General features: G+C 51.6%; 1 protein-coding gene across 1 annotated transcript in view; it reads left to right on the forward strand.

The window, feature by feature from the left end:
• The window catches only part of LOC132585893 (protein jagged-1b-like), a 47,373-nt gene extending 45,734 nt beyond the window's left edge, over nt 1–1,639 (forward strand). The window contains exon 15 of the mRNA XM_060257769.1: nt 1,218–1,639. Within this exon, the coding sequence (XP_060113752.1) occupies nt 1,218–1,579 (362 nt within the window). The 3' untranslated portion in view covers nt 1,580–1,639. The remainder of the gene's footprint in view (nt 1–1,217) is intronic.
• Nucleotides 1,640–12,462: the final 10,823 nt, after the last annotated feature.

A 12,462-nucleotide genomic window follows, 5' to 3' on the forward strand; every position in this document is an offset into this window, starting at 1 on the left:
GTGGCCTAATATGCAAAGGAGCTCCTGCTAGAATGCCACAAAAAAGAACCTTGTAAGCTCTCGGAGGATTGGCTACATCAAGGGGTGTGGCCTAATATGCAAAGGAGCTCCTGCTAGAATGCCACAAAAAAGAGCCTTGTAAGCTCTTGGAGGATTGGCTACATCAGGGGGTGTGGCCTAATATACAAAGGAGCTCCTGCTAGAATCCCGCCCCTGGTTCCAACCTCAGTACAGCTGCTGCCACAGGTCAGGAACAGTACGAGCCTCCCTTGAGGGGAGTAGGCCTTCTGCTAGGGATGGAAGGAAACGTGGCTCGTAGCTTCCTAAATGTGGCTTCCTAAATGTTGGCAGTGAATTCCACATTTCAATTGCTTGCTGTGTAAAGAAGTCACCCAGAAGGCTGGACCAGAACCAACGGGCGGAAATTAAAAGCGTTTTTGACTAAACGTTAGGAAGGCCTTCCCGACAGAGCGGTTCCTCAGTGGAACAGGCTTCCTCCTCGGGAGGTGGTGGGCTCTCCTTCCTTGGAGGTTTTTCAACAGAGGCTAGATGGCCATCGGACAGCAATGAAGATCCTGTGAATTCAGGGGAAGATCTTTGTGAGTTTCCTGCATTGTGCAGGGGGTTGGACCAGATGGCCCTGGAGGTCCCTTCCAACTCTTCTATGATTCTAACAGGCTTCCTCCTCGGGAGGTGGTGGGCTCTCCTTCCTTGGGGGTTTTTCAACAGAGGCTGGATGGCCATCTGACAGCAATGTGGATCCCGTAAACGTAGGCAGATCATGAGAAGGAGGGCAGGAAGGGCTGCATCCGTGCTTCGTTCTCGTGGCCCTTTCTTACACACCCAGGGAAATGCTGATGGCCACTTTGGGGTCAGGAAGCAATTTTTTCCAGGCCAGTTTGGCCCCAGGGATCCTGGAGGGTGTTTTCTTTTCGCCATCTTCTGGGCGTGGAGCAGGGGTCACTAGATGTGAGAGGGAAAGGCAGTCGTAAATTTCCTACATTGTGCAGGGGGTTGGATTCGATGTCCCTGGAGGTCCCTTCCAACTCTACGATTCTGCGATTCTAAGTATTTCCTTCCGGTCATGAATCTACTGCCCATTACGAGAGGGGAAGGGTGCGTCACTTTCTATAGAACATTGCAATCCGGCTGCAAAGGATTGGGAGGGATGGAGAGCCGGACTTCTGGCTTTCCATGCTTGCGCTTCTCTCTTCCAGGAGGCACCAACGTGATCCTTCTGTACACCGTCCTGCCTCTGGCACTGCTCCTCGTCTTGGCGGTTCCGGTCTCGGCGCTGCTCGCCTTGTGGATCAACCGCAAATCCCGCGAGACCCCGCCGGCACCACTCGATCCTGCCGCTAACAACGTTCTGCAGCCGGACGCCGTTCACCTCATCCGCAACATCACCCACGGCGATGCCGAGTCGGGGCTGAGGGAGCCCGGGTCGGCGGTCAAAGTGGGGCTGCCGCTGACCTTGCGCCCCCCTTGTGGACTCCCAAAGACGGACATCTCCAACGCGGAGAGGGCCAAACTCAACCGACTGAATGGCTCCCCCGCCTTGCCCCAGCCTCTGCTCTGACCCAGCGAGGAGGGTGGCGGAGCTGTTAAAAAGGGGGCACGGGAGGATTCCCTCTCGATGCCGGGATCTGAACCTTCGGGGTATCCCAGCGATTTAAGCCCCCCAGTGCACCTTACTGGCCTCTCTAGCCTTTTATAACACGGTCTCTCTCCGTGTCGACAGTGTTATCAGTTGTAATTCTACTTCAGAGGGGGACAGCTTGATTCTGAAAGCGCCCCCCCAAAGGCAGTGCTGACCCTGATTTCTGGAGCGTCATGTGCTGCCAGGCTGAAGTTCAACAGGTCAGGTTGCTGACCGATCACTGAGGGACAGTTGAGGAAGTGGATTCTGTGAGCACGGGGAAGGCCATTTCTGCCTTCTGAACCTGGTCCGTAAGGCGTTATGGACGCTGGGAACAATTGAGCCCCCATTTCCCTCTCGGGGCCGAGGGGCCAGAGAATTTCTCAGAACTGTTTCTGCTTCCAAAAAGAGAAGGTTGAATGTTGAAGCCCAAATACATTGCATGCTGGCGAGGAGGGGGCGGTTGAGAAGTGAGACAGCAAGAGCCTCACAGGGCTAGATAAGTGCCAAGCAATGCAAAAACTAAGATCTGCGTTGTTACAGTCATCTGGCCCAGCCCTCTGTCTCCGAGAGAGGACAGCCCGATCACCCACCGGAGCTTGCAGGCATGGTAATATAGATCGCGAATGTCCTCCTGTGTTCTTCCTCAGCATCTAGCAATTGGAGGTATCATGCCTCTGGATATGGAGGTTCTATTTTAAAACTGCCATGACTTAATAGCCATGGGTCGGCCTCTTTCGTTCATTTGAGTCGGCAGCCAGTGGCGTTTGGGGTCAAATCCAGCACCGGGTGTGGCGCTATCTTCTCTGCCCTGCTTGTTGCTGACCGTAAGGGCAACACTGGGATTCAGAATAGCAGCATCCATAGCAGTGGAGATTGACAACAGACCGAGAGGAGGGGATTATCTTACTGCTCCGCCCAGTCAGCTACAAAGTTGTTGACCCTTCCCAAAAGCCAACCTTGAGAGCACAACATGAACCAAATGGGCGTGAAGGAGAGAGGGGGTGAAACCCAGCGGGGGGCTTCTCAGACTCGGCCAAAGCCTAAAGCTGTAACAGTCCGCTTGATTCGGAAGGAGACTGGCACACAGACATCGCTTCTGCGCAGGAGGGTGGCTGTCCTGGTGGTAGAAAACGAGGCCCCGTCAAGCATCAGCCTACACAGAGAATAGCAGGCTGGTGGTGGGGGTATTGAGCAATGTTTCCTCTAAGCTGAGTGAGTGTGAGCTAGCTCACAGTGTTTTAGCCTCCAGCTCACACATTTTTGTCTTAGGTCAGGAAGGATGGCCCCCGAGCAAACGAATCCAAGCGGCAGCTGAATTGCTCGCTCACACCTTTAATACCATTAGCTCATGGAGCAGAATTTTTGCTCACAAGAGTCCACAGCTTAGAGGGAGCATTGGTATCCAGTCAGTTCTCAGGGATGTGTCAGTGTTCTTGAGTGTGATTGTCTAGAGGGGCGTGGGTGTGTGAGAGATGGGTCACAGAAGTGCAAGGGGAAACCGGGTACATCCTTGCGATCTGCCCTCACTTGGCCCCATGTCAGGCTGCTTGCCTTGACAGATGTGAAGCCTATCGACTTTCCTCTCCACATGAACCCTGATCCAAGTGACGTTGCGATTATCTCTGCCCCTCAATTACGGGTTCATAGGAGATAAGGGAAAGGGGGGTTTGCGAGCGGTGGTCAGCCATAGCTTTGCTCGAGAGTGACTCAGAGAGAGAAGCCACGGGCCAAGGCCTCAAGCTTCACTCCAGAGAGACTTCCCAGCAGCTCTCGCCACCACAGCTGGCTTTCCTCCAAGCCTTTCTGCAAGTCTTGGAGAGCAAACAGAAGGCAAACTGTACCTTGTTTAGGGGACGGACACGTTTGGCATAAGGGCTGCCTGTTATCTGTCCTAATTCGAGGGTTACCTCCCGCCTTCATATCCTGGCACACTTTTGGTTGCTAACAAATCACTCGGATTCAAATGTATCCCACAAAACCGAATAGGATCTGAGAACAGAGCAGGGGAGGACAACCGAGGGGTGCGGTTACTCAACTGGGAACAAAACTGAATGTATTTAAATTGTAATATACTGTAAAGTTTTCTTCATAGTGTTTTGTTGATTTCTGTATACCTTTTCTTAACCTTTTGTATCAGGTCGCGGTTGACGAACCACGAGTAAATATTTTGTTTGCCACCGTTTTGACTGGGAAGCCTTATTCGGTGCTGGCGAGAGAGCCGGCAGAAGGAAACTCGTTCTGTGCGTTGACATTAGAAATTGCTCGAACTGTGGCCAGAGACAGGGCCAGGCAGGACCCTACTGGCCTCTTGTATCCCTTGACCCCTGTTGATCTGGTAGCTGCAATACCATCTCTGGACACCCACTGTGGTGGTGCTGAAGAGCAAAAGAAGGTATGGTGCCAGCAAGCCAGAAAGTGTGGTACCCACGGTCCCACTGTTGGGTCCTTGGTTGAAGATTCCTGGCACGCTATTGGTTGTGCTGTCTGTCTTTCCTAGTGGAGAGTGAGTCTGTTCTTGCATAGTGATAGGGTGAAGTGCCTTGGGGATTCAAGGCAAGAGATGAACAGAGGTGGTTTGCCATTGCCTGCTTCTATGTAGTGACCCTGGACTTTCTTGGGGGTCTCCCATCCAAGCACTAACCTTGTCTGACCCAACTTAGTTTCCGAGAGCCAGTTTGGTGTAGTGGTTAAGTGCACGGATTCTTATCTGGGAGAACCGAGTTTGATTCCCCACTTCTCCACTTGCAGCTGCTGGAATGGCCTTGGGTTAACCATAGCTCTCGCAGAGCTGTCCTTGAAAGCTTCTGGGAGAGCTCTCTCAGTCCCACCTACCTCACAGGGTGTCTGTTGTGGGATTGGAAGATAAAGAAGATTGTAAGTCGCTCTGAAACTCTGCTTCAGAGAGAAGGGCAGGGTATAAATCTACAGTGGGTGGGGTGTCGGGAGAGATCTGACGAGATCAGGCTAGTACTTAAAGAATAATCCCATGCGGGAATGTTTTGACTTCAAGCTGAAAACTATTGTGTCCACCGCACACAAGCTCGTTCAACTTGTGCGATTATTATTGTGTCTCTGTCTGTGTGATACTTCTGAAGGAGTGAGTAGTGGATCGTGAAAATTCACCCCTTACTACAAATTTTGTTAGTCTTTAAGGTGCTACTCGACTCCTGCTCTTTTCTACCGCATGACAAGATAACATGCAAAAAATATCACAGGCCTGTAGTTCCCCAAGGGGAATTTTATAGCACAACCCCCTCGGTTTGGGGCTTATGTCTAGTCTCCTGCCTTTTTCCGTAAGGGAGCACCACTCGGTCAGATACTGGAAGCCCGGCTGCTAAAGTGTGGCTAAATGCATCTCCTTTTGGGGTCTCTCTCAACTGAGCTTTCTCAGCCAGCTGCTACTTGTGCAATTCGGTGGCACGACGACTTAGAAGGTGAGCTCTGCGGTGTGTTTCGGAAAAGCCAGGGGGGTTGGGAGACTGTTAGGCACAAATCCAGCAGCATCCTCAGCTCCGTGCTACCCAGTGTTTCGAACATCCCTGTGCATAGCTGGGAGCTGAGTACGTGCAAACTAAAATCTTCCATATGGCAACCTCAGACAGAGCACACCCTCCCTGCCGAGCAGTCGAGAACGACAGTCCCTGTATCCTTAGCCTCTGACAAATCCAGGCCGGTGGAATTATCTTTAATTTTTTCCCAGGAAGACAGCGAGCGAAACCCCTCCAGGGGACGGTGACTGCGGCCGCCGGTTTTTGTGGTTCTGGGATCAGCTCCTTTAACACCCGTTCCTCACCCCTGACCTGTTCTGCTTCCCTCTTCCTCCTCGCCTGCGATAGCTGGAGGACGAACTGGTGACCAGCCAAAAGGCAGAGCGGCTCTCCTGTTCCGATGGGAGCGATTGGGAGCTCAGGCTGCGGCCTGCCCAACTTTGCCCGTGGCGCTTGGCGCCTGAGAACATGGCAGCAACCTGTACGGGCAGGGCACGTTGTTTGCAAACAGTAACGCTCTGCTCTGCCATGCCAGCTGTCAGGCCCAGTGGCTATGGAAGGGCGTGGGAGAGGCGGAGGAAGAAATCCTGTGGCCTGGGAATTACTTTGCCTCCGTTTCAGAGCGCAGCAGTGGGCGGCTTCTGTGCCATTCCAACCTCAACTTTCACTCTTGGCTTTTTAAAAGAATAAATTTCCTGATCCTAAGGACACTGGTAACGGCTGACTCCAGCCATTGCTTTCTAAACTAGGGGGCCCCAGCGCGAGGCCTGTGGGCACCTTTCTCAGCGCTCGCCAAGTGTTTGGACAAAGTGGGCGGGCCAGGTGGGACTTTTGCCCAGCAAGGCTGCCGATTGGCCATTAGTTGTGTGATTGGCCATTTGATCGGTCATGCAGATTTTGAAAAGCCTTGCTTTGGCGGCAGCTGCTGCCAGTTCACAAGGGTCTTCATTGTGTGACTGAAGGTAAACGGCGGCAGCCATTTTGTGGCTGGCCCCACCTCCTGTGGCAGCCATTTTGTGATTACGTCCACCAGGCTGCGTCAAGAGTTCCAAATGTGCCCACAGGCTCCCAAAAGGTTGGGAAACTCCTGTTCTAGACGCTTGACGCAAGAATCCACTGGAGGAGGCCTGGCCTTCTAAGATCCTAGCAATATGATACAATAAATAGAACTTGAGCCTGCACAGGCTGAGTAATCAGTTGACTTTGCAGGAGAGCACAGCGTGGGTCCCGGCTTGGCACTCGCTTAGTCTCCGGCTTTTGTTTGCCTGCCACAAAGTCACCGACTGTGTTTCCGCCAAATCCTATAGTGGAGGAATGGCTTCTCATCCAAGGGCTGGATTTGCAGTCATCGGCTGCCCCTTCTGAACATACATTTGAGAGCCAGTGTGGTGTAAGCGGAGAGAGAGACCGATTTGGAACCTGGTTGGCCCAACGAAGCTCGCTTGGTGACCTTGGTCCTGTCTAGGGTTGCCAAGTCCCCGCCAATGTGCGGCGGGGGACTTTTTCTCACGCGTGACACAATGACGTCACCCAGAAGTGACGTCACTGAGATGGTGCTGGCGGCCGCTCTAGGCGTTTCCAGGAAAACTCTATGGTTTTCCCAGATGCTGTAGCCATTTGGGAGGGGAAAACTCTGTGGTACCTATTATACCAGGAGTGGCCAATGGTAGCTCTCCAGATATTTTTTTTGCCTACAACTCCCATCAGCCCCAGCCATCAGCCATGCTGGCTGGGGCTGATGGGAGTTGTAGGCAAAAACATCTGGAGAGCTACCGTTGGCCACCCCTGTATTATACCATAGAGTTTTCCCTCCCAAATGTCTAAAGCATCTGGGGAAACCATACAGTTTTCCCAGAAACACCTAGAGAGGCCAGCGAGCGACGTCACCGGCATGATGATGTCACTTCCGGGTGACGTCATCGTGGCGACATTGGGGGAGGTTTTGGCTGGCAGGGTGGGAATTTCCCAGCGGGAGAACCCCCACCCAGACCGAGGGCTTGGCAGTCTTAGCCCTGTCACAGGCTTTCAGTCTTGCCTACCTCATAGGGTGGTTGTTGGGAAATGGAGGAGGGGATAACCATGTTCCAAATTGGAGTGCCGACTAGAGAGAAAATCCAGGATATCAATAAACAAAAAAGGCAAATGAGTGCAAATGCATTTGTGCCTTTCCCTTCCTACTGAAACATGGCCGTCTGTCCCCGCGTACTCAGACTTTTCCTTTCTAGCGTGCACGGGAGAGTTCCACAGACTCCTCCAGCTTGAGCCCCCAGGCTCCCGGTCCGTCTTGATCATATTCCTAAGCACGTCGAGAAGCTTCTCAGGTTCCCGCAACTAGGCCACAGCTGAGTCTGAAGCGGCTATGAGACCCAAAGCCGCATCGGCCTTCCAAGCAGGCATTTAAACCCGCATCCTCGAGGCAGGGGTGGCGAAAGGCCAGCCTCCGCAATTTGTCTTCTCGTAGCCGCAGGAGCTGCCGCCACCGGCGGGACGGTAACCTTATCCTGCTGTTAAAGAACCTCCCAAGTCCATTACAGCCCATGAAAGGCAGAGGAGTCGGCCCGAGCAGAGGTCTCTGTTACAGGAGGTGGCCTGGAGCCATTGACCAAATCGTTAATCTCGGAGCCGGGTGATCAGCCATACCCGGACGGGGCACCCAGCCAGGTGTACTTCTGTGCATGGAAAGCTACGTGGACGGGGCGGCATTCAGAGAGGCAGGCGGCTGGTGGGGCAATTTCTGCGGGCAAAACCAAGACCCCTTTCCCTGGCAGTCTGACCACCCGAACTGCAAATCCCTAACAGATACAGCAGGAGAGCTGAATGAAAGCCCAGGGATACTTCGGCTATCAATTCATTTCCAGATCCACTTTGAGGGCCCAGTGCTTACCTTCCAATCTCTTTTCCTCTCTGAGTCGGGTTGCCAACCCCCAGGTGGGGGCAGGGGATCCCCCAGTTTGGAGCCCCTCCCCCCACTTCAGAAAGCGGGGGGAGGGGAGGGAAATGTCTGGTGGGCATTCCATTATTCCCTATGGAGACCGATTCCCATAGGGTATAATGGAGAATTGATCCAGAGCTATCCGGAGCTCTGGGGGGCTGTTTTTTTGAGGTAGATGCATTAATTTGCAGCATAATTTCCAGTGCCTCTCCCCAAAATACCTACCAGATTTCAAAAGGATTGGATTAGGGGGTCAAATTCTATGAGCCCCAAAAAGAAGGTGCCTCTATCCTTCATTATTTCCATCGGAGGGAACGTATTGAAAAGGTGTGCGGTCCCTTTAAATGTGATGGCCAGAACTCCCCTTGGAGTTCAATGATGCTTGTCACAGCCTTGCTCCTGGCTCCACCCCCAAAGTCTCCTGGCTCCACCCCCAAAGTCCCCAGGTGTTTCTTGAATTGGACCTGGCAACCCTATCTCTGAGATTCAGAGTATAGAGCAGGATATAAATCCAATATCATCATCTTCCTCTTCTTCCTGTTCTGTGCCCGAGCAGCAAATTCTCTCAGCCTCGTGAGAATCATTTATTTAAAACGTGTTTATGCTACCTTTCCACACAATCGGGATCCACAAGGCGGTAAACATTTTTTTAAAAGTGAGAAGTTAAAACTGCAGTTAGAAATTATATAACAACTCAATTGAAAACACAGAAACACTAGAGGGAGGGCCAGTAACTGTTAGTGGAGGGCAGCTGGATGAAACCGAAAAGTCTTCACCCGCTGGCAAAAGGCACCAACAGATGAAGACAGAGGCATATCTCGGGGAGAGGGAGCATCAAAGTTTTGGCGCCACCACCAAGAAGGCTCTTTCGCACGTTGCCATTTGTGTAGCTTCAGACAATGAAGGCAACAAAAGCAGGTCTTCCAGAAATGACCAGAGTGTATGGGTAGGCTTAATGTTAAGGGTGCCAACTCTGAGCTGGGAAATTCCTGGAGATTTGGGGGGGAGGGCTGCCTTGGGGGTGGGTGGTGGGTGGGAGCAACTTCACCAATAATTTATGATATAATCTCATGGACTGCTGCCTTGTCGTGGCGAGAGGGCTTGCGCGGTTCAATGAGGCTGTGGGCTATGCCATGCAGGGCCACCCAAGATGGACAGGCCACAGCTGAGAACCCAGACAAAATGTGATCCACTGGAGAAGGAAATGGCAAACCACTCCCAGTATCCCTGCCAAGAAAACCCCATGAACAGAAACAAAAGGCTAAAAGATATGGCGCTGGAAGATGAGCCCCTCAGGTCAGAAGGTGTCCAATATGCTACTGGGGAAGAGCGTTCAAGTAACCACAGAAAGAGTGAAGCGGCTGGGCCAAAGCCGAAAGGATGCTCAGCTGTGGATGTGTCTGATGGTGAAAGAACAGTCCGATGCTGCAAAGAACAATACTGCATCGGAAGGTGGAATGTAAGATCTATGAATCAAGGTAAGCTAGATGTGGTCAAACGAGGGGGCAAGACTGTACATCGACATCTTGGGAATCGGTGAACTAAAATGGACGGGAATGGGTGAGTTTAACTCGGAGGATCACTACATCTATTATTGTGGCCAAGAGTCCCGTAGAAGAAATGGTGTGGCCTTTATAGTTAACAAGAGAGTGAGGAAGGCAGTAATGGGATACAATCTCAAAAAGGACGGAATGATCTCGGTCCGTATCCAAGGCAAACCATTCAGTATCGCAGTAATCCAAGTCTATGCCCCAACCACTGATGCAGAAGAGGCTGAAGTGGACCAGTTCTATGAAGATCTACAACACCTTCTCGACTGTGCGACTGAACAACAACAAAATAGAGTAGGGACCCTAGTGCCTGTGGGTAGTATGTCGCCCACTGCCACCTTTCCAAGTCTTTATCAAAAGTGGGGTGGGGCTGTTGCCTAGCAGGGCTTCTGATTGGCCTTTGGAGATTTGATTGGCTGCGTGCATTTTTAAAAAACGTTGCTATCAAGAGCTGCTGCCACCACAGCACGAGGGTTTCACCATGTGACTGAAGGTAAGTGTGGCAGCCATTTTGATGTTGGCTCCACCTTTGGTGGCAGCCATTTTGCTGCTATGTGCCCCCCCCCCCCAATGCTGTGTCAAAATTCCCAAGGTGTGAGTAGGCTGAAAAGAGTTGGGGACCTCTGCTTTACAAATTTGCCCTCCAAACAGTCAAGATAGAGGGAGACAGACAAAATCTACCCAGGAAATTCCAAAAGTTTGGTGCCACAACCAAGAAGGCCCTTTCTCAGGTTGCTACGCATCTGGCTTCAGATGGACTTCCAGGCTGTCTTCCACCTCCTCAGGGTCCTAATCAGTGTTAGCTCTAAGCTCAGTTAGTGTGAGCTAGGTCACAATTGTTTGGCCTCCAGCTCACACATTTTTGTCTTAGCTCAGGAAAAATGGCCTCAGACCAAGCTGATTTTGACAGTAGTTCACAGCTTTAATGCCAGTAGCTCACAAAGTAGAATTTTGCTCAGAAGACTTCCCAGCTTAGAGGGAATATTGGTCCTGATCCCCCTTCTGCATGTTGTTTTCACAGCTCCGTCCCATTGTAGCTCCTCTCGGGTCTTGGTTGTCTGGGGGGGGGGGGGGGGAAGAGGAGCTATAAATATTTTAAATCAGCTGGCCTTAGAATGCCCCTCTATCACCTTAAGTCCCCTAACTGTACTATAGTGGCCTGCTTGACAGGGCTGTTGTACTGGTTATTAGGAGTTGGTTTGGACATAGAAAATGATCACTGGTTTTTCTCTCAGCTGCGAGCCAGAGTTTGCCTTTGGCAACGTTCACAAGGTTGCCACTTCTTTGGTCCTGATAGCCTGTGCCTTTAAGTAGGGTTCCCAAGTCCAATTCAAGAAATATCTGGGGACTTTGGGGGTGGAGCCAGGAGCAAGGTTGTGTGTGTGGGGCAAGCATCATTGAACTCCAAAGGGAGTTCTAGCCATCCCATTTAAAGAGGAGGAGGAGAAGAAAAAGATGATAATACTGGATTTATATCCCGCCCTATACTCTGAATCTACACGTTTGAGGGGCGTGACTAGATCTCCCAGAGGCGGGGTCGATCCGATTGCAGCAGGCGGTGAACATGGGTGGGGTTGTCCCTTAGGCCCCTCCCCCTTCTCCAGCTTGCTCCATTTGCATTAGGGAGGGGCACTCTGGACTGTACCATTTTGAGGAGGAGAATGATGATGATATTGGATTTATATCCCGCCCTATACTCTGAATCTGAGTGGCTCACAATCTCTTTTACATTCCCCCCTCCCACACACACACAACAGACACCCTGTGAAGTGGGTGGGACCGAGAGAGTTCATACAGCAGCTGCCCTTTCAAGGACAACTCTGCAAGAGCTATGGCTGATTCAAGGCCATTCCAGCAGCTGCATGTGGGGGAATGGGGAATCAAACCCGGTTCTCTCAGATAAGAGTCCGCACACTTCACCACTACACCAAACTGGCTTTCAAGGATATCTGAAGAATAGGGGCATCTTCTTTTGGGGCTCACAGAATTGGACCCCCTGGTCCAATCTTTTTGAAACTTGGAGGGTATTTGGGGGGAAAGCACTAGATGCTATGCTGAAAATTTGGTGCTTCTAACTAAAAAAAACAGCTTCCCCCCAAGACCCAAGGAACAATTCTCCATTTTACCTTATTGGTCTCCATAGAGAATCATGGAGTGCCCAGCAGACATTTCCCTCCCCCCCCCCCATTTTCTGATGACCCTGAAGTGAGGGGAGGGCTTCCAAACCAGGGGATCCCCTGCCCCCACCTGAGGATTGGCAACCCTAGCTTTAAGTAGGGTTGCCAAGTCCAATTCAAGAAATATCTGGGGACTTCGGGGGTGGAGCCAGGAGACATTGGGGGCGGAGTCAGGAGCAAGGGTGTGACAAGCACAATTGAACTCCAAAGGCCTTCACATTTAAAGCCTTTGCATTTAAAGGGACCGCACACCTTTTAAATGCCTGCCTTCCATAGGAAATAATGAAAAGTAGGGGCACCTTCTTTTGGGGCTAATAAAATTGGACCCCGCAATCCAATCTTTTTGAAAATTGGAGGGTATTTGGGGGGAAAGCACTGGATGCTATGCTGCAAATTTGGTGCCTCTAACTCAAAAGAACTGCCCCCCCCCAAGCCCCAAACTGTGGATCAATTCTCCATTGGGGATAATGGAGTGCCCAGCAGATATTTCCCTCGTCCCCCCCCCCTCTGATTACCCTTAAGTGGGGGGAAGGGTTTCCAAACCGGTTGATCCCCTGCCCCTACCTGGGGATTGGCAACCCTAGCTTTAAGAGATGCATGCCAGGCAGCAGTTCTACTGGTAAAGTTCCCACCTATCACCACATGCCCCAGAGGGATGGAGCCTTGTTGGCAT

Source organism: Heteronotia binoei, chromosome 17 (genome assembly GCF_032191835.1).
Source record: "Heteronotia binoei isolate CCM8104 ecotype False Entrance Well chromosome 17, APGP_CSIRO_Hbin_v1, whole genome shotgun sequence".
NCBI lineage: Eukaryota > Metazoa > Chordata > Lepidosauria > Squamata > Gekkonidae > Heteronotia > Heteronotia binoei.